Source organism: Schistocerca piceifrons, chromosome 5 (assembly GCF_021461385.2).
Source record: "Schistocerca piceifrons isolate TAMUIC-IGC-003096 chromosome 5, iqSchPice1.1, whole genome shotgun sequence".
Classification (NCBI taxonomy): Eukaryota; Metazoa; Arthropoda; class Insecta; order Orthoptera; family Acrididae; genus Schistocerca; species Schistocerca piceifrons.
This window is the reverse complement of record NC_060142.1, coordinates 114,667,049-114,694,773: the sequence shown is the minus strand read 5'-3', so window position 1 is coordinate 114,694,773 and position 27,725 is coordinate 114,667,049. Positions and strand designations below refer to the sequence as shown.

Sequence of the window (27,725 nt, the reverse complement as noted above, 5' to 3'; positions counted from 1 at the left end):
TCCAAGTCGCAATCTGACCCAAATTTTCATGCCACCAATAGATAGTACATTAATACCTAAAATAGCTGAAGCCAAGTTATTTGCTTTCAGCAACTTTATTTCAAAGTAATTTTGGGTGGTTGACTAGCATCAACAATGTCTGTTCATCCAAACATGCAAGTAAATACTACACACTGGGGTGGGCGAGAGATGATAACATCATAGGTCTCGATTCCTCATTGTCTCTTTCTCACTGGTGTGGGAGTGGATGACCAAGGTCTAGTTGTGACATATGGAAGTTTGGGTCAGTCAGAGATGCATGTGTGGATAGCCTAACGGTTAAAGCAACAGCTCATGAAAGGCAAGAAATACAGGTTCGAGTCATACTGTCACGAACTGCTAGTACAATCAAATAACGGAAAATCCAGGTTAGAATACAAACAATGTAGGGAAAAGATAGCTTGCTACTTACTGTAAAAAACAGTTTTCACCCTCTCTGTCCTGTCAACTTCTCCCTATCCTTGTCTCCCACCATCTTCATGTGCCTACCTCTGCCACTGCACCCACACACCTTTCCCTGCTCCTCCCCTTTTTTGTGCTGTGATCCCACCCCCCTTCTTCCCTCTCCATCTCCCTACCCCAAAGCCTCCTGATGCCCTGCTGTGTCCGTTGGCAGTCCAGTTGCAGTTTGTGCTGCCGGGGATGGTGGTCATGTGTGTGTGGACTTAGCTACAGTGAGGTGCCATCTCAGTTTGTTATTCATCTGGATGACTAGAAATTTTACAGTGAGTTTTATTTAGTATATAGCTGATCTCTGTCTCAGGTATTTGTATGTCTGCTCACTTAGTTCTACATGTAATGAGTAAAGCAGTACTATGAATAGAAAACATGAATGTGGTAACTTGAATTTAAGGACAAATATGATTGTATTCTATGAGAAAAATGACATACTCACAGAAGAGATTGACAGGAATAAATAGATTTTATAGCCAGTTAATGCTGTTTGACAATGTCACCCTCTTCAAAGGCAGATACAAGAAAATATTCTGACACCATACGGCAATGCAGTTAGAGGATGTGGAATCTACACTACCATATAACTAACTGTTTGCTTTTTATAAACCATTTTCCATTTATTACATATAATTTAGCAAAGATAGCTTACCAAACCCACCACCTTCTCCAAACAGTTGTTGGCGGGCTTCGTCTGAATCTTTGTGTAAAATTGTGCCTTCAGTTCTGAATATAATGAAGGTTGCTCCTGTAGAAGGAAGTACAACATAGCGGCCTTCTTTGTAGCTGTATTCCACAAGGTCTGTCACAATTTGTGCATGATTTGATGTTAGAACACGAGTCACCTCATCTTTGAGTTCCTGGTAAGAAAAATAAGTTGATACAATAAATGAGAAACAGACATGGTGGAACACAATACACTCTGTGCAATTGAATCTCAGCTATCTACTATTTTGGAGAGACAGCAATGTGACAGTTTGGAATAGCACTCAGCTGTGATGCCATCAGACACCATAATGTATTGCAGAATGGGCAAGCATGAAATATCAGAGCACTTTGTAACAGCCAGACTTCACAATAATTCTTTGGTATTCCACTCTTGAACAATGTGTGGCAAAAATGAATACCTATGTCTTTCAGTGCAAGAACTGATTTCCCGTATTTTATTATGATGACCATTTCTCCCTATGTAGGTTGGTATCAACAAAATATTTTCGCATTTGGAGAAGAAAGTTGATTCCACCCAAAATCTTGTCTCATCTCCATTACACTCTTTCCCCATTTCTCAATAATACAAAATAAGCTGCCCTTCTTTGAATTTTCTTGAAGTACTCCATTAATCCTATATAGTATGTATTCCACAATGCACAACAGTACTCCAAAACAGGATGGACAAGCATAGTGTAGGCAGTCTCTTTAGCAGGTCTGTTGCATCTTCTAAGTATTCTGCCAATAAAATGCAGTCTTTGGTTTGGCTTCCCCACAGCATTTTCTATGTGCTCTTTCCAGTTTAAGTTGTTCGTAATTGTAATTTCTAGGTATTTAGTTGAATTTATGGCCTTCAGATTTGACTGATTTAACATGTAACCAAAGTTTAACAGATTCCTTTTAGCACTAATATGGATGACCTCATACTGTTCGTTATTTAGCGTCAATTGTCAATTTTTGCACCATCCAGGTACCTTATCTAAATCATTTTGCAATTCGTTTTGATCATCTGATAACTTTACCAGATGATAAACGAGAGCATCATCTGCAAACAACATAAGACAGCTGCTTATATTGTCTCCTAAATCATTTATATAGGTAAGGAACAACAGAGCGCCTAGAACACTACCTTGGGGAACACCAGAAATCACTTCTGTGTTACTCGATGACCTTCCTTCCATTGCTATGAACTGTGACCTTTCTGGAAAGAAATCATGAATCCAGTTGCATAACTGAGATGGTATTCCATAGGCACACAATTTGATTAGAAGCTGCTTGTGAGGTATGGAGTCAAAAACCTTCTGAAAAGCTAGAAACAGGGAACCAATTTGAAATCCTTTATAAAAAGCACTCAACACTTTGTGTGAGCAAAGAGCCAGTTGTGTTTCACAACAACAATGTTTTCTAAATCCCTGTTGACTATGTGCCAATAGATCGTCCTCTTCAAGGTAATTCATAATGTTCAGGCACAATATATGTTCTAAAATCCTGCTGCATATCAAAGTTAATGATAAGGGCTAGTAATCTGGTGGATTACTCCTATTGCCTTGCTTGAATATTGGTGTGACATATGCAACTTCCCAGTCTTTGGGTATGGATTTTTCATTGAGTGAGCATTTGTATATGACTATTAAGTACAGAGCTATTGCTTCAGCATACTATGAAAGGAACCTAATTGGCACACCATCTGGACTAGAAGACTTGCTTTTATTAAATGATTTAAGTTGCTTTGCCACTCTGAGCATATCTACTTCTAACTTACTGATGTTGGCTGCCATTCTTGATTAAAATTGTGGAATATTTGCTTCGTCTTTTGGGTGAAGGAATTTCGAAAGGCTGTGTTTAGCAACTCTGCTGTAACAGCAATGTCATCGATAGTATTCCCATTATTATCATGCAGAGAAGGCACTGACTGCAGGCAGATCATCACAAATGACAAATGAATTTGTGGGTTCAGCCACTGACATAATTTTGCAATGTGGCATTCTATCGTTAGCATGTTATAGCACAAAGCAGAGTTTCCACAGCCAACTATGTGACAGGAACCTAGCTCCTAACACAACATCCCTCACTGAAACGAGTAGATATGCTACCAGCTCAGCCATTAGCACCATTCCATCAGCTCTGTAAATTCAACTGGCACAGTCTCCATTTCAGTCATCAATTGAATGAGCAGCTAAGCTATTACAGCTAGATCAAGCAGCATCACCAGCTACATGAGGCCTCTGGACTATCAGCCATCACCTGACCCTCACAGTTCTGGGCTATGAAATGGATCCAACGAGGTGCGCTCACCGAAAGGGTGCCATCACCTGACATTCTGACTAGTCTCTGAGGGTCCTGGTTTTAACTTCACGCATCTGCAGTTTTCGGTCAATCATCTTGGGCTGTGTGCAGTGTACACTGGCCCAACTGCACAGCCTCACTGCATCAGGTATGGCACCACCATTGTTAACCATTATTATGCTGCCATAGCATCCCACTATATCAACAGCTGCTACTAGCCGCTATGGTCAGCACCTAGTCTGCAGAAAAGAATGGAGTTGTTGAGTAAGCATTCTCGATTCTGGACCCATTTTCAGTACCAGAGAACACATCCCACAGCTTCCCACACATTCGCAATGTATCACGAGGAGTTAAGGAATATGCCAATATTTTAAAGTCTGAGGGTGGTCTCAGCACAGACTAAAGAATTGCTGTAGGTATTATTGGGAATAATTTAACAATGTATCACAAAAGCAAGGGAAGTGAATTAAAAACTTTGTGTACAGAGTTAGGAAGCTAAATGTCAACACATACGAGTTGACAGGTAGCAATGATACCAGTACGGCCTTCCTGCAAAAGGCAGAACAGAGGGCATTAAATGCATTTTTGTAGGGGTTTCCATCTGGTGTGTCAATAAAAGTACAGGCGAAGTTCCCTAAGAATTTATCTGAAGCCACAATGAATCCAGCAGCATTAGAAGATATAGATGTGGTGATCCAAGTTGAGAACAGTAACAAAATTTTCACTGCAGGAGTTTCACATGTTATGCATGTGGACAGATGGGCCATGAACTGCAAGGTAAGAAATGTGGCGCCAATAAGGTGTCCGGAGTCGGATTACATGCAAAAGCCTGATGTGGAGGCATGAGAGGTGGGAATGGGGTGGGAATAATAATTCCCCATTAAATGATAATGCGGTCTCTAGAGAGGCCACACAGTGCTCCCAGTGAATATAAACACAGGAAAATGGTGTTTAGATAGCTTCCTGGATGGCGGGAAGCATACATTTTTGTTGGACAAGAGAACGCAGGTATCCATGACAAATTTGGTCCCCATGGGGAAAAGACGGTTGGACCCACCACAATATAGATTGAGTGGAGTGGGTGAAAATGATGTGTGTTTGCTGGTTCACCAGTACTGAGGTTTTGAGTTGGGCAAAAAAAATTCTGGGGTTCAATGGAAGTTATGCCTAAAGTAGGCAATGGTTACTGCTCGATCTTAGGGTTACATTTCTTGCTTGAACACCATATAAAATTGACCTTGATCAGTACATGGTAGAACTTAATGGGACATCACTCAATCTGGGGTAAACCACTGACAGTGCCATGCCATCGCGAGACACATCCCTGGCGCAATGTTTGTGTGCTAATGTACTGCAATGTACCAGAAAACTGCTGTGGGTCACTGTAGGAACCAATCTGCCAGTAAAAGTATTGTATTGACTGATTTTTTTATTGGTCCAGTTATATCATACAGCACAAATTGTACAATTGATATTGGACAAGTCAATGAAAAGTTGAAGTAATACATACCCTTAGCAAATAGTAGCAAATTAAAATTAGGTACATATTCTTACAATTTAACTTTTAAGTAACTTTTTTTGTTATATATTCAGAAATTCTTTTATGGAACAGGAACAATGCTTTGTTAGAAATGCCTTCAGTTCAGTTTTAAATTTTGGATACATAGCGATTTTTATTTCCTCTGGTATCTTATTGTGTATTATTACACCAATGTTAATTAGGCTTCTCTGTTATGATGTAGTTCTGTGATATTATTGGTGAATGATTTCCCTCTGATACAACAGTTGTGTACATTTTTGTTTTGTAGTAGTTTGCCTGTTTTCAAGAGGTAGATTCTAGTGAGCAAGATAGTTTCATAGATGAACAAGCTGGGAACATTCAGAACACCAAACTCAGTAAAATGAGATTTACAGGACTCCATCTCTTTAAATCCACAAACTATTCTTAGAGCTCTTTTTTGCATTCTAAACACCTTCATGTTATGTATTTAGAGTCCCCAGAATGTATGTAGTGGATCCAGTAGAAGAAATTAATAAAAAATACATTAAGCATGATGTTTCAAATACAGAAGTGTTGTTCACATACAGCACTTAGATGGTGAACAGGTAGCTCCTGTCAGGTTAGATAATTTTGGGACCATAGACATTAATAAAAAAATACATTAAGCATGATGTTTCAAATACAGAAGTGTTGTTCACATACAGCACTCAGATGGTGAACAGGTAGCTCCTGTCAAGTTAGATAATTTTGGGACCATAGACATGGTCCCCAATTCTGAGATCTTTCAGGAGGATCACTTAGACAGAACAAATTCAGGTCCTAAGCTTAAGTAAGCTGTCAGTTTATGGAAGAAGGTAGTGGACTTGGAAGGAGCACAGAAAATAGTGACAGAGCAGTTATTGCTAGATGATGAGGATCTTTTTAATCCTCGTGGGTCATTGCCAGTGACCCCAGTGAGAGAGTTCCAACTGGCAATGAACTGACTGTGTATAATAAACTGTACAGTAAACCACATCACCTGGAACCAGTGACAGAACAACTTATCAAACAACACCCACAAGCAGGTATTATTGAGGAAAGTACCAGTCCCTGGGGAGTGCCAGTGATAATCATCCCAAGTGTAGATGGAACAGAACCACAGGAGAGGAGGGGGGGAGGGGGGGGAGTCACTTGCCCTCTCCTGGAATCTAGGCATGGGCTTTTTATTCTTTCCAAAATTCCCTAAAATTTCTATCATCTTCGATGTTACTAATTCGCAGATTAACATTTCCTGGCACAATGAGAAGTACCATGACTTTAGCTATGACTATATGTATGGGATTTCTTTGGTTTTTATGCTATTGATGAGAAAACATGCTGGTGCGGTACCAGTTTCGGCACTATTTTGCAGTCACAATGGATGCAATTTTTTACAGCAAAGTGGTGAAATAGTGTTTTCAATCTTCTCTTTGCCTCTCCCTTGCACAGCCCATACTGAGGAGCAAGAAGGGACCAGTCCAACTCCTGTTGTGCAGGTTCCTAGTACAACATAAACACAGCAGCAGCACAAACCGATCCATCATCCCTCATCAGCTTCTTCAAGAACACCCCCTCTCCTCGGGTTGTGCAGTGGAATCGCAGTAATAGTTTATTGTTCATCAATGGACAAAGAAGACCCATGATGGGCTTGCAAATCCTATATTCAGTTTTTCACAGAACTACTGCAGTAGGATCTGAAGAACACAGTTGCTTGTGCTTTACATATAGGTCCAAATGCTTCAATCAAAACAAAAAAATCCTATTTATACACTAGAAGAAAAAGGAAAAATGTACAATTTCAAGGTTGAAAAGATATCCTCACGAGGAACTGAAGCCTCCTTCATCCTACAGGGTATAACACAGCACTATTTGCAGTCACAGAGCTACCAATTCTGCTATTCAATTGGTATGACTGCACAATTGTCTGACAACCTGGAGATGTAAAGATTTACTTGGTTCAATCCTAGACTGTGAAAAAAGTCAATTCTGCTGGTCAATTTGAGATTTGGTTTTGGAAGATATCTCATGTTGAAATAATCAGTTATAGGCCCTAGTCTACACTTTACATCACCAAGCCAAAAAATGTAGTTTTATACACACTTTTTGTTCAATTTTAGTTATGCCAGTCAATACAAAAAATGCGAAGCATGACAGTGATGAAATAAGTCCCCCAGTGTGATGAGATTTGTTTTGTAAGCTGAGAGAATGAAGTAGATGATACAAAATCTGTCTTCTTTCAAAGTTTACACCTGTTACCCCACTTTGAGAAGTATTAATGTTGTCTATTTTTGTTAACATTCAACAGGATTTTCTCTATTGTTCTCGCTTTTTTCTGTTTCAGGTGTTTAATTTTCATTTCCATCATGGACCTACAAATATATTTTAGTGCAAAATATGTTCAAAAAGAGTTATACGAGGTATTCTGTGTATTAACTGTAATTACTGGTACCACGAAAAATGCGTCAAAGTTAACCTGAAATACTTTAACAGTGAAGAACAGTGGACATGCCGCCCGTGCATCATACAAGCAACTGAATCCAAAGTAAACAATACTCTAAAAACGCAGGATCACATAATAACGTCATTGAAACAAGAAATAATGGACCTCAACCTGAAGCTTGAAAGCCTACTGGTAAAGTATCATGAACTATTAGTGAAGTGTAATGAACTTGAACTGGCAGTAACCAATAAAACCACGAACAATGAACTCGTTATCCGCACACCGAACGTAAATATCGGTAACAAAAACTGGCGTTTGACGGGACAACGTACTATGAGAAATAGTCAAGCCATAAATCGTGCTCAGAATGCAATGCTCAGCAATCGTGTGCTGTCTAGCGCCACGTGTGATCGTAGCCCTGTAAAATCTGCATGTAAACAAACTGCAACGGAAAACAAAGCTAATGTGGGGGTATGCCTACGTGAAATGGATCAGAAAGTGATTTTAAAAGTGTAACTACTGATAACCACCGGGTGCAAGATGCTAGCAAGGTCAATTTACAGCCTAACTTTGCACAATATCTTATGCAAAAATTAACCCAAAGTGAACAATCCGCCACAAAGTGTATGAATAATCCGCCGACGAACATAATCTCTCAAGCACCAATATATGTGCAGGACAAAAACGAAAGAAATTCCAGAACGTTACATAGCAAGAAAATCTCGGAAAAAAATGAAAGTACTAATATTAAGTGACAGTCATGGAAGAGACTGTGCTCAAATACTGCAAGACAAACTAGGGCCCTCTTACCAGGTAAAAAGCACAGTAAAACCTGGCGCCCCACTAAAAGAAGTGATAAAAAACGCAGAAAATTTGACAAGAAGCCTCAGTACACGTGATACTTTGATTGTAATAGGGGGTTCTAACGACATAGACAAACCTCTCGATCTAATGTTGAAGCATGTGGTAGAACCATTGGAACCAATACACGCTCTAAGTCACAAAATGAATATCATTATCCATCCTATACCCAGGAGATATGATGTTCAGAATTTAAATAGTAAAATTAATACTGCAAACTTCCACCTGATACTGGCTCTGAATTTAGCTAAACATGCATACAAAAAAAGAATTGCTGTGAACTTTGAAATAGAGAGACTAGCCAGAAACCACTTCACAACACATGGCTTACACCTAAACAAATGTGGCAAGGAGATTATCTGCAATAGACTGGCCTTCCTGACAACTATGGCGGACAATAAGAAACCAAAAGTCAGAAACCATAAACATACGCTAATAAGCAATTGGATAAAGACAAACAAGAAGGGAAATAAAAAAGAGTAATAGTGGCCATACTGTGCAAACTACACTAGACAAATGGGTCACAAAGTCACAGAGACGAAACACAAACCCCCTGTCCCCTCAAAAAGGTCAGGAACCTGAAAGGATCAATAATGTGATGGTGAACATTATCGAGACATCCCTCCAAAAAGTCAATGTGATGCCTCAACAGTGTGAAGTGCATGTGGATACTTTTCAGGCCCACCTGGAAGATGAGATGGCTGCCAAGGACGACCAACAGAACCAGCACAACTGCTCAGAAGTCAACATACCTGGAATACAGCACAATTTAAACTAAAGGTCAGTGACACAGTAAATATGACTTCGAGCCCCCTGAGTAAACCCCACTCAGACCTGAAAATCTATTATCACAATTTCCAATCCTTGAGCAACAAAACTGATGACTTAAGCATTTTGCTGACCAGTGAACTCAGTGATATCTCAGTAGTATGCCTAGCAGAGCACTGGCTCTGCACTGATGTGGTTAAACTAATCTCACTACCCAACTTGAAATTGTGTGAACACTAATCCAGATAAAATGATGGACATGGTGGGGTTGCCATCTTCATCAAACAACACATTGAATATAGCCCACTTCCTACCCTATAGGAAATAGGGACAGATAAGATTTTTGAATGTGCACCCATAAAGCTTACTGATCTAAATCTAATTGTAGCTACAATTTACCGTCCCCCCTCCAGTAGTATTAATGATTTTCTGTTACAAATGGCCTTGTTTCTATCCAAAATAAGTCAGTGGAAACAGGATGTGATTATATGTGGTGACTTTAATATAGACTTTCTCACCCACAACAGAAACAGGGAAACATTGATTAACATTGCAAAAACTTATAATCTGCATGGCCTTGTAAACGAACCCACTAGAATAACACCCACATCCAAGACAGCTCTAGATCAAATTTTTTCAAATAGAAATAAACTTAACCCAACTCTAGAAGTATACAATGCAGGATTCAGCGACCACCAAGCTGTCATTCTAAAGGTCGATGTTAGCAAAGATACCTCAAACCCAGTCCCACCAAAAACTTTACGAAGGTTTTTCACCCAAGAGAACTTGAACAAGCTAAATGCCCTCCTTAGTAAAGAAAAGTGGACAGAGATGTACACAGCCAATGATGTCAACATGAAATTCAACATATTTCTTGACAAAATGATCCACCACTTTGAAGAGGCCTTTCTGCAAAAACCAGTAAGAATAAATAATAACAATAGAAACAAGAGTTGGATTACACCAGCTATAAAAATCTCTTGCAAACATAAAAGAATACTCCACATGTTATGTAAACAAAGTAGTGACTCCCCCAACTAACAGAATACTATAAAAACTACACATGTATCCTAAGAAGAGTGATAAGACAAGCAAAAAGGATGCAGAATGATGAGTACATTGACAAATGCAGCAATAAAGTAAAAGCAATGTGGAATATCATAAAAAGGGAAAGAGGGGAAATGAAAGCTTCACACATGAACTTAGAAATCAAACTCAACAATGAATCTATATCTAATCCCGAAGTTGTGGTGAACTCTTTCAACAATTTCTTTACAAGCATAGCTGAAAAACTGGTCCAAAATAATCCTAACACAAATTACCAACCAGCAAGCCAAAAATATCACACATGTGCAGAGTCAATTTTCATTACCAAAGTCACTGAAAATGATGTTGCAAAAGCCCTCAGACAGTTAAAAAATTCATATTCAGCTGGAATTGATGGTATCCCAGCAGCTGTAATCAAAAATTGTGAACACACAATTGCTGAACCATTTACTCACCTCTGTGACTGTTCTCTCCAGGCAGGTATCTTCCCTGAAGCTCTGAAACTTTCTAAAGTAATTCCTGTCTTCAAAAAAGGTGATAATAAAGATATGAATAACTACAGGCCTATCTCAATCTCATCCTGGTTTTCTAAAGGTTTTGAAAAAATAATGTCCAAAAAAATGATGGACTTCATTGAAAAAAAATATTTACTAAGTTTAGCTCAACATGGGTTCAGAAGCAACAAATCTACTGACACTGCAGTATATGATTGCATAAACACGCTTTTAGAACTGTTAGACAGAAAACAACCCATAACAGGCATATTTCTGGATCTGTCAAAGGCTTTTGACCACAAAATATTACTGGAAAAATTAGAAGACTACGGTATCAGAGGAATTGTAAACAACTGGATTGCTACATTCCTAACCAATCGGATGCAGAGAGTCAGCATGAAATATACTAATAGACAAAGCAACTCAATAATCGAAATACTATCAAGTAATAAAACTGTAAAGCAAGGTGTTCCACAGGGCTCAGTATTGGGACTCCTACTTTTCCTCCTGTATATTAATGACTTGAGCCTGAATGTTGATGCACACAAAACAATAATATTTGCTGATGACACAACTGTACTCCTCAAAGGGGAGAATACAGAGACTGTGCAAAAAGCTGTGAACTTGGCTACTGATCAACTCAGCAACCGGGCAAAAATTGACAGATTAACTATCAACACCAAAAAGACGGCTTCCATGAACTTCCACACAACACAAAATGCAAATTCCTCTCAGCCATTTGTCACTATAAATAACCAGTCAATAGATACCAACACTGTTTTCAAGTTCCTAGGTCTGTGGGTTCAAGATAACCTGAAATGGAATACACATATACAGGAAAGGTAAATGCCAGGATTTGTACTGTCTGTTATGCATTGAGTGTACTGAAAACATGTGCTAACCTGAAAACATTAACCTGTGCATACTACGCTTACATACAAGCCCACCTAAAATATGGTGTAATATTCTGGGGAAATTCTCCAACTGCTCTGAGCACATTCAGAATCCAGAAGAGAGCAATGAGGATTATTACTGGGAGCAAACCCAGAGACTCCTGCAAACCCATCTTCAGAAAGTTGGAAATCCTTACACTGCCTTGCCTTTACATTCTTGAGACTAAAATTTTTCAGAAAACACATAGTGCCAACTGACCCCAGAGTCGTAAAAAATAATGAAATACATGAACACAACACCAGGAAAAATGCAAACCTGCATGTTATACGTACAAACACTCAACTGTATAAAAAGGGAGTTTTCCACATGGGCCTCCAACAGCTCAACAATCTTCCAACTAGTATTAAGTCCATCGAGACAACATAAAATTTAGCAAAGCCGTGAAGTCATATTTGTTGTGTCACTGTTTTTACTCTGTAAATGAGAACTTAGAACAGTAATCTTGCTGTTTGTGTTAAATTGAAAACATTGAGCAATATAATACATTAGGATACTATAGGCCTACGTTAATATATGTTAACAATGTTAAATGATATTTTCCGACATCTGCAACACACTGAGTACCGTCAGATCACATGGAATAAATAAATAAAAATAAAATAAATATTTCCTCGCTTTATTTCATAGCTGACTGATTACACTGGATTTAATCATATGAGGATAAAATTTTAGATCAGTGAATCAAAACGGTAACACTCATATTTATAACATAAAAAGATGTACTTTGCATATTCAGTTGAATAGACTTACTGGCTGGATATCAAAGTAATTCATGTTAAAAATAGTGACTGGATCACTAACAACCATTTTAAGTGCAACAAATTTTGTGTACTTTTTGTCAAATTTAGTTCATGGGAGCCAATACATTTTCAAACTCAACGAATCATTTTCACAAAAAAAATGGGGAAAAGAAAGGAAACCTGCAATCAGACCCTAAGGAATATGCGGTAGTCAACCAACCACAGTGTCCTGCTCAGTCATGCATCATTGGATGCACGATTGAGGGGCATGGGGTCAGCACACCTGACCCCTGTCGATGTTCCAACCTTGAAGCCACTATCTCTGTGTGGCAGCTCTTCAATTGGCATCATGAGATTGAGTGCACCCCAATCCAGTCCTCACACCAAGGAAAAATCCAAGGTAGTACTGGGAACTTAGTCCAGGTGCCCCGCAAGAGGGCACAATGCTATGGAGGCAGAACAGGTAAGAAATGGGCAGATTCAGAATTTTGTCTTCTCTTGGAAAAATATCTCCAGATGCCCATGGATGGAACAAAGACATACACTTTTGCTGTGGCTATTGGTATTTTAACAAGTGTATGATTAGAGATGCTTATCAGTCCTGAATGTAATGGAAACCTTGGATAATCTGGGGCACTGTAGATATTTTTCTAATATGGATATATAAGGATATATGGATATATAAGGGAAGCAGTGGTTGGGAAGGGAGTAAGACAGGGTTGTAGCCTCTCCCCGATGTTGTTCAATCTGTATATTGAGCAAGCAGTAAAGGAAACAAAAGAAAAATTCGGAGTAGGTTTTAAAATTCATGGAGAAGAAATAAAAACTTTGAGGTTCGCCGATGACATTGTAATTCTGTCAGAGACAGCAAAGGACTTGGAAGAGCAGTTGAATGGAATGGACAGTGTCTTGAAAGGAGGATATAAGATGAACATCAACAAAAGCAAAACAAGGATAATGGAATGTAGTCTAATTAAGTCGGATGATGCTGAGGGAATTAGATTAGGAAATGAGGCACTTAAAGTAGTAAAGGAGTTTTGCTATTTGGGGAGCAAAATAACTGATGATCGTCGAAGTAGAGAGGATATAAAATGTAGGCTGGCAATGGCAAGGAAAGCGTTTCTGAAGAAGAGAAATTTGTTAACATCCAGTATTGATTTAAGTGTCAGGAAGTCGTTTCTGAAAGTATTTGTATGGAGTGTAGCCATGTATGGAAGTGAAACATGGACGATAAATAGTTTGGACAAGAAGACAATATAAGCTTTTGAAATGTGGTGCTACAGAAGAATGCTGAAGATTAGATGGGTAGATCACATAACTAATGAGGAAGTATTGAATAGGATTGGGGAGAAGAGAAGTTTGTGGCACAACTTGACCAGAAGAAGGGATCGGTTGGTAGGACATGTTCTGAGGCATCAAGGGATCACCAATTTAGTATTGGAGGGCAGCGTGGAGGGTAAAAATCGTAGAGGGAGACCAAGAGATGAATACACTAAGCAGATTCAGAAGGATGTAGGTTGCAGTAGGTACTGGGAGATGAAAAAGCTTGCACAGGATAGAGTAGCATGGAGAGCTGCATCAAACCAGTCTCAGGACTGAAGACCACAACAACAACAACAACAATGGATAATAGGATCAGCCAAGGACTGCGCTTACATTCCTGTTAGGATAGTTCTGGCATACGCCATTTGCACTTGTCACATTTCAATGCCTCTTAATAGACTGTTGTGAAGATTGAAAGCCAGACATTGCATGGTGTATTTAGATTACATAATAGCCTTTGCAAATAACATGGAACAGCATGTACTGTGGCCAAGGAAAGTGTTCAAGCAGTTGCAGAAAGGTGCATTTAACAATCAGTTTAAAATGTATGTTATCTGGAAGAAGTGCGGTATTTATGACATGTAATTAGTGACAAGGGAGTCCAAATGGACCCCAAGGGTAATAAAAGCAGTACACGATTTTCTACTAGTGTGTATGGAAAAAGGGTTGCAGTCTTTCATGCCTGGCAAATTATTACTGAAAGTCTGCACCAAAATTTGCAGAAGCAGCAAGACTGCTCACTGATATACTGAATAAACTGACAACTCAAAGTGCACAACAGTGTGTTACACAAACAAACAAAACCCAGACCTTGTATTGTGATAAAAGCTATGTTGCAAAATGAAACGTTAAAACAGATAGATGACTAGGTATTAACACGGCATAGGAATTGTAAAACAACAGAACTATATGTATCTGAACAATATCAGCAGTGATAACGTAAGCAGGACATGTAATACTTTGTAATGAACTAAATACCAAGTACACAATGAACCAAATTAAGTCTTCAATGTGTTCTACTGCAGAGATTATCAGCATCAGCAAAGCATTTGTGATGTTCAGTCTGGACATCTTAGGCCCTTTTAGACAGACACCAGCTGGGAACCTCTATGTGTTTACAGTAATGATCACTTTTCGTACTTCCAAGAAATGATAGCTATTTTAATTAACAAGCTGACACAGTGGCATGTGTCGTGGTTAATAAATTGCCTATTAATGTTTATCACTCCAGAGGCACTGAGTACAGATCAAGGTATAAACTTCAACTCAGAACTGGTAAAGCAGCTTTGTTATCTGTTGCAAATTCATAAAATAAAAGCAAGTGCATTACACCCACACAAAAATGGCAAAACAGAACATGTTGTGTGTGTGTGTGTGGTTTGAGGTTTTCGGGCGCTAAACAGCGTGGTCATCAGCGCCCAGACACATAGAAACAGGAACACACGTGGTGAAGGGACGAAGACGGACAGCGAACAAGGAGAATGGCTAAAAGGCACAGGCCTGACGCAGTTCCAAATCCTCACATACAGAGGCAAAACAAGAGGAAAAGAAACGCACTAAAAAAGGAAAGGGAACACAAGGAAAAGAGAACAGAAATCAAAGTGAAACAAGTAGGTAATCGTGACTGGTGGACCTCTTACCTAAAACCTGGGTTAGCCAGTCACCCAGCAGCACATTAAAATCCTCTCCCTAAAATCCGAGGCAACAAATTGGACAGGACACAAAACCGTAAGACCTTAACCACAGTTGTTGCGTCGTCTTGCAAAATAGAGGGCAAATCTGGTGGCAAGGAAACCACCGCCCTCTGGTCGGAGAATAAAGGACAGTCAAGTAAAATGTGGCAGATAGTAATCTGGGTGCCACAAGCACTGCAGATTGGGGGGTCCTCCCACCGGAGTAAAAAACCATGCGTTAAGGGACTGTGCCCGATGCGCAGAACATGTTCATATCATGATAGGGAAGATGTTGAATCACTATGTCAACAGTCATCACAATGACTGGGATATGCCATTACCTTATGTAGTGGCTGCATACAACTCAAAAATTCATGAGTATATAAGTCTATCAAAGTATGAGGTGAAATGGCGAAACACAGAGTGAGGGAAAACCGTGTATCAGTGGGGAATCTTGCATAAACCTCATAGACAGTATGGCACGAAGTACAAGATGATTACTAAGTGGTTGCAATGACCCCACCAGTAAGTGTGAAGTTACAGCACCCTAATCAAACAACAGTCGTTCACATTGCGCATATTCGACCCTTCCAGAGCGTGCCAGGGCTTTACCACCATTACCAGCAGAGGGGTAAGAACAGAAAAGTTACAAGCCAAAGTGAGCAAATAACTCCTGTGCAGTCTGCACATACTTTGCCATACATGCTAATATCAACAGACAGACACAGAGAAGAGAGAAAGCTATGCAATGCACTCCTAGTCAATGAAATGGGAGACTTGGGGACATTTTTAAATTTCAGAACAAAGTAATATCTGCCATTTATGCTAGATAGGAAGACTCATACATCAATGGCTGAAAAAGAACTGTGCCAATGCAAGAGGGAACAGGTTATAGCATGCCCTTGCAGGGTGATCCAAACTCTTGTGGGGACATAAAAAATGGAACTATTTCTAAGGAGCAGAGAGTAAGAGAATATCCTTTTATTTATTCATTTATTATTTATTTTCTGTCCATATAACAAAAAGTTTTTGGACATTGTCAGGAAAATTTAGCTTACATTACACATATACAGTATAATATTTACATTATGAATATAATAGAGGGAAACATTCCACGCGGGAAAAATATATTTAAAAACAATGATGATGTGACTTACCATACGAAAGCGCTGGCAGGTCGATAGAAACATAAACAAACACATACATGCACACAAAATTCTAGCTTTCGCAACCAATGGTTGCTAATTGCTCCAGTCTACTATTTAGCATATTTAGATTGCTTTCTTGAGTTTACAGGGTAGTGCATTGTAGAAAATTGCTCCCATTCTATGTGGGCTGTGGTCCGTTGCCTTTTTATTAGTCACAATTCTATAAAAATTTTCCCTTGGACATCACAACTTATTACAATTTTCAACATTACCATCAACTTACTGGGAACCAGTTTTGACAATACACTTCATCATCAGGACCTCTAAATACATAGTGGCTGAATTTTCCCGAAAGACATTAGTCAGGAAATCCCATGTGAAAATAATCGTCATCTGCATCAGCTCTTCTAGTAAACTCTATTTTACAAGGCAGTGCTCCAGGCACTGAATCACAGGGTCATCCGCATCCAAAAGGAGTTCCGTGCATCATGGTAACTACACCAGGACAACGCACTGGCTCACACTGCCTCTTCTTCATGGCTACCTGCCCCATATCAGTGTGAACACAATGCCACAGCCATCCCACAGTCCTGATCTGGTCCTGATGGACTTTTTCTTGTTTCCTCAGCTGAAAACAGACATCAAAGGAAAGCATTTCAAGTCAGTGGACAATGTGGAAGATACTTCAACGGCTTCCCTGGAGAGCATTTCTGAGTGAGGAGTTCCAGAAATCTTACAATGCATGGAAATCACACTGGCAAAAATGTATTGATGCACAAGTGTCATACTTCACAGAATTTTAAGTTATTGAACCTATCTGAGCAATAATTAAAACAAATAAAAAACAGCAATGCATTACTCTCTAGACAAACCTCCTGTGGGTCAGAAGCTTTTCCCTCATACATGCTACCAGCTCAAACGTTAGGATCATTCCATCAGCTTTGTGTTTTCAACTGGCACTGTCTCCACACCAACCATCAGTTGAATGTTCAGATAAGCTATTACAGCTGCATAGATCAGCATCATCTACATCTACATCCATATTCCGCAAGCCACCTGAACTATGAGCTGTCAGCTGGCCCCACTTCCGGGCTTTGAAGTGATTGCACTGAGGCACGCCTGCCCAGTAGGTGCCATCACCTGACAATCGAGCCAGTTTCTGAGTGTCCTGGGTTCAACTTGGGGCAGACGCCTGCCTGCCAGCTCAGGCCACCTGCAGTAGCATGCTACACCAGCAGCAAACTCTCTCTCTGCACTGTGGAGCTGACTCCCGACGCATCTGCTAGGGCACCATTGTCGTCAACCGCTGATAAAATGCCAAAGCATTCCATTGCCTCAGCATATGCCACTCACTACTACTAACTGCTGTAGCTGGCACCTCAACCTCCTGGATGGAAGCTGTTGTGACTCGCCGATCATTCAAAGTCCCGCCGCGCAATTACGCGCGTCCTCTAAATGCAGCGCTGTCTGCCAGCCATGCAGCAGCTGCGCCACCTAAGCGGCCAGCCAACCAGCGGCCGCTAGACTTGGACTCAGTGCTCTTTCGAATGCTACCGTGTTCACGTCTTGCTTTGTCCACTTGCTCAGTGACTTATATGTGTTGTGCCGTTTTGAAATAAATGTGTTCAACTTGATGTTATAACAAAAGCGTCAAATAGTTTTGTTGTCGAATAAGCATTCTTGACTCTGCATTCACCATGGTACTGGAGGGCCCATCCCAAAGCTTCCAACGCATGCCACTCTGGAGGTCTGCAACACAGCCACTTCACATGACTGAAATACTTGTTTTTAACAGTTATACTCAATAGCCAGCATCTCTGAATGTGTCTCTTCCCTGGATGCATTGACATCCAATTATTTTATTGCCACTGAGTGACAGGTGGAACGCATGATGGATTTTTCCATTTTTTTCACTTATTTTGCTGCCAGTTAGAGAAATTGTGGATATGGAATGGTGGTCAGTATCAGATGAGCCTATCTTTTTCTTCATCTAAATGTTAAATATTTGGCATTCCTTCTGCCAGAAACCAGCCTAGACGAACATTCTGCCCTGGAGCAGTTCTGGAAACTATAGCAATGCTCTGTGTTCTTATTACTACAACACCAAAAATATATATAGGTAACAAAACTTCAAGTACACAAGTTGTCATTAAACAAAGAGAAGGTTTTCAATAAATTCTTACATGCCATAACTTTATCATCAGTTGTGAAAGATGTCTTTAACAATGATGTCTGGTACTGCATTTCCCCTACTTACTTTTACTTAATACTGTATCAAATTCAACAAAATCTAACATTACCTCGTCTGTGAGTTCCAGCTGATCATCAGGTTTCAGCAGCAGTTTTGCACCAACAGCCACTCCTGAGTTTCCATGACGCCTCCCACCAGGTACAATAGCTGGGCGTGATTTACGTGCACTCTGCAGAATATACAAGTGTATTAGACATAATCCAATTTTTGCCATGTATCAGAATATATACATAAACAGAGGAAGACATAATAATCGCACAAAATGGGCGCACATAAAATGCATGTTTCACAAGGTCACTACATATGTTTCAGCCTAGGGGCATCCACAAACTTGTCAGTCCAAAGAACAGAGGGAAATACCAGCAATGAACGAAATATGAAGTTCCCAGCAGGTCAAAACTTCTAATGCTTGAAGCAAATGCAGGTGAAAATAGAAATCAAAAATATACACAATTACAGAAAAAGTACATTTAAGAGAACATTGTGCTGTGTAAATTCACCTTCCCCCCCCCATGAACCATGGACCTTGCCGTTGGTGGGGAGGCTTGCGTGCCTCAGCGATACAGATAGCCGTACCGTAGGTGCAACCACAACGGAGGGGTATCTGTTGAGAGGCCAGACAAACGTGTGGTTCCTGAAGAGGGGCAGCAGCCTTTTCAGTAGTTGCAAGGGCAACAGTCTGGATGATTGACTGATCTGGCCTTGTAACAATAACCAAAACGGCCTTGCTGTGCTGGTACTGCGAACGGCTGAAAGCAAGGGGAAACTACAGCCGTAATTTTTCCCGAGGGCATGCAGCTTTAATGTATGATTACATGATGATGGCGTCCTCTTGGGTAAAATATTCCGGAGGTAAAATAGTCCCCCATTCGGATCTCCGGGCGGGGACTACTCAAGAGGATGTCGTTATCAGGAGAAAGAAAACTGGCGTTCTACGGATCGGAGCGTGGAATGTCAGATCCCTTAATCGGGCAGGTAGGATAGAAAATTTAAAAAGGGAAATGGATAGGTTGAAGTTAGATATAGTGGGAATTAGTGAAGTTCGGTGGCAGGAGGAACAAGACTTTTGGTCAGGTGACTACAGGGTTATAAACACAAAATCAAATAGGGGTAATGCAGGAGTAGGTTTAATAATGAACAGGAAAATAGGAATGCGGGTAAGCTACTACAAACAGCATAGTGAATGCATTATTGTGGCCAAGATAGATACGAAGCCCACACCTACTACAGTAGTACAAGTTTATATGCCAACTAGCTCTGCAGATGACGAAGAAATTGAAGAAATGTATGATGAAATAAAAGAAATTATTCAGATTGTGAAGGGAAACGAAAATTTAATAGTCATGGGTGACTGGAATTCGAGTGTAGGAAAAGGGAGAGAAGGAAACATTGTAGGTGAATATGGATTGGGGGACAGAAATGAAAGAGGAAGCCGCCTTGTAGAATTTTGCACAGAGCACAACATAATCATAACTAACAGTTGGTTTAAGAATCATGAAAGAAGGTTGTATACATGGAAGAACCCTGGAGATACTAAAAGGTATCAGATAGATTATATAATGGTAAGACAGAGATTTAGGAACCAGGTTTTAAATTGTAAGACATTTCCAGGGGCAGATGTGGACTCTGACCACAATCTATTGGTTATGACCTGTAGATTAAAACTGAAGAAACTGCAAAAAGGTGGGAATTTAAGGAGATGGGACCTGGATAAACTAAAAGAACCAGAGGGTTGTACAGAGATTCAGGGAGAGCATAAGGGAGCAATTGACAGGAATGGGGGAAATAAATACAGTAGAAGAAGAATGGGTAGCTTTGAGGGATGAAGTAGTGAAGGCAGCAGAGGATCAAGTAGGTAAAAAGACGAGGGCTAGTAGAAATCCTTGGGTAACAGAAGAAATATTGAATTTAATTGATGAAAGGAGAAAATATAAAAATGCAGTAAGTGAAACAGGCAAAAAGGAATACAAACGTCTCAAAAATGAGATCGACAGGAAGTGCAAAATGGCTAAGCAGGGATGGCTAGAGGGCAAATGTAAGGATGTAGAGGCCTATCTCACTAGGGGTAAGATAGATACCGCCTACAGGAAAATTAAAGAGACCTTTGGAGATAAGAGAACGACTTGTATGAATATCAAGAGCTCAGATGGAAACCCAGTTCTAAGCAAAGAAGGGAAAGCAGAAAGGTGGAAGGAGTATATAGAGGGTCTATACAAGGGCGATGTACTTGAGGACAATATTATGGAAATGGAAGAGGATGTAGATGAAGATGAAATGGGAGATATGATACTGCGTGAAGAGTTTGACAGAGCACGGAAAGACCTGAGTCGAAACAAGGCCCCCGGAGTAGACAATATTCCATTGGAACTACTGACGGCCGTGGGAGAGCCAGTCCTGACAAAACTCTACCATCTGGTGAGCAAGATGTATGAAACAGGCGAAATACCCTCAGACTTCAAGAAGAATATAATAATTCCAATCCCAAAGAAAGCAGGTGTTGACAGATGTGAAAATTACCGAACTATCAGCTTAACAAGTCACAGCTGCAAAATACTAACACGAATTCTTTACAGACGAATGGAAAAACTAGTAGAAGCCAACCTCGGGGAAGATCAGTTTGGATTCCGTAGAAACACTGGAACACGTGAGGCAATACTGACCTTACGACTTATCTTAGAAGAAAGATTAGGGAAAGGCAAACCTACGTTTCTAGCATTTGTAGACTTAGAGAAAGCTTTTGACAATGTTGACTGGAATACTCTCTTTCAAATTCTAAAGGTGGCAGGGGTAAAATACAGGGAGCGAAAGGCTATTTACAATTTGTACAGAAACCAGATGGCAGTTATAAGAGTCGAGGGACATGAAAGGGAAGCAGTGGTGGGGAAGGGAGTAAGACAGGGTTGTAGCCTGTCCCCGATGTTGTTCAATCTGTATATTGAGCAAGCAGTAAAGGAAACAAAAGAAAAATTCGGAGTAGGTATTAAAATTCATGGAGAAGAAATAAAAACTTTGAGGTTCGCCGATGACATTGTACTTCTGTCAGAGACAGCAAAGGACTTGGAAGAGCAGTTGAATGGAATGGACAGTGTCTTGAAAGGAGGATATAAGATGAACATCAACAAAAGCAAAACAAGGATAATGGAATGTAGTCTAATTAAGTCGGGTGATGCTGAGGGAATTAGATTAGGAAATGAAGCACTTAAAGTAGTAAAGGAGTTTTGCTATTTGGGGAGCAAAATAACTGATGATGGTCGAAGTAGAGAGGATATAAAATGTAGGCTGGCAATGGCAAGGAAATCGTTTCTGAAGAAGAGAAATTTGTTAACATCCAGTATTGATTTAAGTGTCAGGAAGTCATTTCTGAAAGTATTCGTATGGAGTGTAGCCATGTATGGAAGTGAAACATGGACGATAAATAGTTTGGACAAGAAGAGAATAGAAGCTTTCGAAATGTGGTGCTACAGAAGAATGCTGAAGATTAGATGGGTAGATCACATAACTAATGAGGAAGTATTGAATAGGATTGGGGAGAGGAGAAGTCTGTGGCACAACTTGACCAGAAGAAGGGATCGGTTGGTAGGACATGTTCTGAGGCATCAAGGGATCACCAATTTAGTATTGGAGGGCAGCGTGGAGGGTAAAAATCGTAGGGGGAGACCAAGAGATGAATACACTAATCAGATTCAGAAGGATGTAGGTTGCAGTAGGTACTGGGAGATGAAAAAGCTTGCACAGGATAGAGTAGCATGGAGAGCTGCATCGGACCAGTCTCAGGACTGAAGACCACAACAACAACAACAAATTCACCTTCACATTCTGTCAATTGATCTTTGCTATAATGATTGATATTACTAATGCAGAAGTTTAAGTAATATTAAAAAATAAAATTATGAAGGAAAGAAAACAAAAATAAATGTTGCATAGGCACTATGTACTACGAGTTGCAGATGGCACTGTAGAGAAAATTGTACAAGTATTCCAAGACTTTTTTAAATGCTTGTATAGTTCAAGAGATGAATCAAAAAGACCCCCACAATGACCCCATTAAGTTTTATTTACATTCCCTCTGCAAACATGCCTTCGCCCTAGCCAGATTACGCTCCCATATTCTATTTTCTCAGGCTTGTCTGACATTTGGCATTACCCCCAAAGGCCTCACACTTAAAGTTCCCATCTCTGGCTGCAACCCTTCTTTCCATCAGCCCCTATACCAGTTCCAAACTGAACAATCCATTGCCCTCACCCACCTAATCCTTCACCTACACATCAACTCAGCCAATGAACACACCCGTCAACTCCTACCCTTAATAAAAGTCCTTAATCTTTCCTCTCCCACATCCACACCGGCTGTTCAGAGCATCCTCCTACAGGCCAACCATAAATTAGAACAGCATGCCACCCTCCACCTCAAAAAACTATCCAATCTCCTGGTTTTCCACCTCCGGAAAGGCAACTCACTCACCCTTCACAACCTTTCCAGCAAACCTCAACCTCCTCTCATTGCACACAAACCCAGTCTCTCCCATCTACTCAATCTCCCACTTCCAGCTCCACTCCCTCCAAAACCTCAAAATTCCAATCAACACAATCTGGAACCACAACACCCCAATTCAGTAGTTAACCTTTCCTCCAAACCTCTCTCCCAATCCGAAACCTCTGTCCTATCCAAAGGCCTCACCTTCAGCCCCACTCCCAGATTCAACCAAACAGCCCTCGTCAAAGATTTACTGTCCTACACTCGTACTCTCTGCTGGAAATATCACTTTGCCACGAAGAAAAATGATCCTAATCCTACTCCTAATGATCCAACTCCCCAAGACACTATCCAAATTGAACCCTGCCTGGAACAGTTCCGTCCTCGGTAGCAGCAGGACCCACCTCCTCTTCCTCAAAATCACCCTCTCCAAACCTTCCAGGAATTTCTGACTTCCAGCCCTGCATCTCAATCCTTCTTAAAAAACCTTAATCCTACTCCCAACATCACAACTGCTGAAGCCCAGGCTATCCGTGATCTGAAGGCTGACCGATCCATCGTCATTCTTCCGGCAGACAAGGGTTCCACGACCGTGGTACTTGATCGACGGGAGTATGTGGCTGAGGGACTGCGTCAGCTTTCAGACAACACCACATACAAAGTTTGCCAAGGTAACCCCATTTCCGATGTCCAGGCAGAGCTTCAAGGAATCCTCAGAACCTTAGGCCCCCTGCAAAACCTTTCACCTGACTCCATCAACCTCCTGACCCCACCGACACCCCCGCACCCCTACATTCTACCTTCTTCCTAAAATCCACCAACCCAATCATCCCGGCCGCCCCATTGTAGCTGGTTACCAAGCCCCCACAGAACGTCTCTCTGCCTACGTAGATCAACACCTTCAACCCATTACATGCAGTCTCCCTTCCTTCATCAAAGACATCAACCACTTTCTCGAACGCCTGGAATCCTTACCCAATGTGTTACCCCCGGAAACCATCCTTGTAACCATTGATGCCACTTCCTTATACACAAATTTCCGCACGTCCAGGGCCTCGCTGCGATGGAGCATTTCCTTTCACGCCGATCACCTGCCACCCTACCTAAAACCTCTTTCCTCATCACCTTGGCCAGCTTCATCCTGACCCACAACTTCTTCACTTTTGAAGGCCAGACATACCAACAATTAAAGGGAACAGCCATGGGTACCAGGATGGCCCCCTCGTACGCCAACCTATTCATGGGTCGCTTAGAGGAAGCCTTCTTGGTTACCCAGGAATGCCAACCCAAAGTTTGGTACAGATTTATTGATGACATCTTCATGATCTGGACTCACAGTGAAGAAGAACTCCAGAATTTCCTCTCCAACCTCAACTCCTTTGGTTCCATCAGATTCACCTGGTCCTACTCCAAATCCCATGCCAGTTTCCTTGACATTGACCTCCACCTGTCCAATGGCCAGCTTCACACGTCCGTCCACATCAAACCCACCAACAAGCAACAGTACCTCCATTATGACAGCTGCCACCCATTCCACATCAAACGGTCCCTTCCCTACAGCCTAGGTCTTCGTGGCAAACGAATCTGCTTCAGTCCGGAATCCTTGAACCATTACACCAACAACCTAACAACAGCTTTCGCATCCTGCAACTACCCTTCCGACCTGGTACAGAAGCAAATAACCAGAGCCACTTCCTCATCCCCTCAAACCCAGAACCTCCCACAGAAGAACCCCAAAAGTGCCCCACTTGTGACAGGATACTTTCCGGGACTAGATCAGACTCTGAATGTGGCTCTCCAGCAGGGATACGACTTCCTCAAATCCTGCCCTGAAATGAGATCCATCCTTCATGAAATCCTCCCCACTCCACCAAGAGTGTCTTTCCTCCGTCCACCTAACCTTCGTAACCTGTTAGTTCTTCCCTATGAAATCCCCAAACCACCTTCCCTACCCTCTAGCTCCTATCCTTGTAACCGCCCCCAGTGTAAAACCTGTCCCATGCACCCTCCTACCACCACCTACTCCAGTCCTGTAACCCGGAAGGTGTACACGATCAAAGGCAGAGCCACATGTGAAAGCACCCACGTGATTTACCAACTGACCTGCCTACACTGTGATGCATTCTATGTGGGAATGACCAGCAACAAACTGTCCATTTGCATGAATGGACACAGGCAGACAGTGTTTGTTGGTAATGAGGATCACCCTGTGGCTAAACATGCCTTGGTCCACGGCCAGCACATCTTGGCACAGTGTTACACCGTCCGGGTTATCTGGATACTTCCCACCAACACCAACCTATCCGAACTCCGGAGATGGGAACTTGCTCTTCAATATATCCTCTCTTCCCGTTACCCACCAGGCCTCAATCTCCGCTAATTTCAAGTTGCCACCACTCACACCTCACCTGTCATTCAACATCATCTTTGCCTCTGCACTTCCGCCTCGACTGAAATCTCTGCCCAAACTCTTTGTCTTTAAATATGTCTGCTTGTGTCTGTATATGTGTGGATGGGTATGTGTGTGTGTGCGAGTGTATACCCGTCCTTTTTTCCCCCTAAGGTAAGTCTTTCCGCTCCCGGGATTGGAATGACTCCTTACCCTCTCCCTTAAAACCCACTTCCTTTCGTCTTTCCCTCTCCTTCCCTCTTTCCTGATGAGGCAACAGTTTGTTGCAAAAGCTTGAATTTTGTGTGTATGTATGTGTCTGTTTGTGTTTCTATCAACCTGCCAGTGCTTTCGTATGGTAAGTCACATCATTTTTGTTTTTAAATATACATATTCCTTTTCCACTAGTACATGAACCATAGGAAGAATGACTGCTTAAATGACTCTATGTGCACGGTCATAAGACTTTGAAGGTGATACTGAAAATCTTTAGAAAATCGAACAGAATTAGTTTTAAAAAAAATTATAAACAATTTTATTGTTTTTCAAAATATTCCCCTTTGATATCAATACATTTTTGCATTCAATAAAACCAGTCCTTAAAGCCATGCTGCCATTCCTCCTGAGGACTTTGGAAGACAGGTTTTTGTAATTTTCCAGTGCTTCATATGATGACAAAAAAGTGATTCCATAAATCTTATCTTTAATTTTTGAAACAAAAAGAAATCACAAGATGCTAGGTCTGGACTGTATGGTGGGGGATTCATGGTGCCAATCTTTAGGGCATCCAGGTACTCAGTTGTTAGTAGTGCTATTCGCAAAAAAGCACTGTCGTGATGCACAAATTATTTTTCCTATACATATTCTTCACCAACTTATGCAAGCAGTAAACAGACAGTGTAAATGTATCAATTTGATCTAAGAGACCCTAGTCTGGAAACAATTGCCTCTCAAGTTACAACTGAAAATCGTTCTGATATCTCTGACTGTGAAATATATATACTGGTATGATATACAGTGGAATACATATATTGATGCTAAGATTGTACGGTACGAAACATTCAGATGGTAGTATGGAGCAAAACAAGGAAAAACGTCTAGTAAACATGGGTTCTATAATTGATATCTTAAGAGCTATGAGCACTTGTTCATCTCTGACACTGCGAAACACATTTCTTCTACTGAACAAGTGTCCACAGCTCTTAAGGTATGCATTTCAAACAGGATGCAATATGCACTTCTTTTTGTCAGGTTATTCAACAATTCTTCACCAATGGAACTGTGCAACCATGGAAAAGAAGCAGTGAAAGACCAGTTGTTGGAGAGAATAATGAAATTGCAATATCAGTTGCAGTGAATCATAACCCACAAATATAACTTGGCAGTTTGTCAGACACCCATTTGTCAAATTTTGAAATGTAGAAAATATCATCTGTTTCATATTTTCTTCCATCATCTCGCTTCACCTAACTTGTTTGTGGAGTTACACGAAGAGTGAAGTTTATAATGATATGCCAACAACACACAGTAACATGATTCAGTGCATCGCGAATGCATATCAGAAGATTATATCAGAAACACTTCTCAGTTCTGATGAATCATTCCATGTGCAGATAATTAACTGCATCAAAGGGGGTGGTAACATTTTTTAGCACTTACTGTGAAATTCTTACCCAACTCAAACAAGCTCCCTGTTCATGGGACGAAGGACATACCTCAAATGAGTACTCTGTTGGTGAGAGGTGAGAGGACACACCTCAAACTTTCTTCAAAATTACTGAAAAGCTTTTTTTTTTTTGTTTTACTCAATGCATTTTTCTTGAGATCATACGATTTGTTTTTTGGGAATTTCACTCAACAAAAAAGGTTTTATATACCCTTCCATGGGGCGGTCAGGGAGAGTATCGCCAGATAGGATTTTTTAAAATATTGAATACATATGTTTCCATTTTTTAAGCCAATGTGTAGTTTTTGTGATTTTTTGCTGTCTCAAGATAAAAAACTCACTCTGTATAATATGGACATTTGACTAATGTAGGACTGTGTTGTCAATGTGTCCAAAGATTTGTATTGACTAATGTCAGCTGCAGCTCCAGGTATGGCAGAGAAAAATAAATAAAGCTCATTGTTAATGCCAAATACAGAGAGAATATTATAA

At 40.6% G+C, this 27,725-nt stretch overlaps 1 protein-coding gene across 1 annotated transcript in view; it reads right to left on the bottom strand.

Moving 5' to 3' along the window:
- Positions 1-27,725, bottom strand: part of LOC124798776 (dynein intermediate chain 2, ciliary-like) — a 73,329-nt gene that overhangs the window by 15,621 nt on the left and 29,983 nt on the right. The window contains exons 3-4 of the mRNA XM_047262305.1: positions 18,754-18,873; positions 1,145-1,352 (exon numbers count right to left, since the gene is read on the bottom strand). Coding sequence (XP_047118261.1) covers positions 1,145-1,352; positions 18,754-18,873 — 328 coding nt within the window. The remainder of the gene's footprint in view (positions 1-1,144; positions 1,353-18,753; positions 18,874-27,725) is intronic.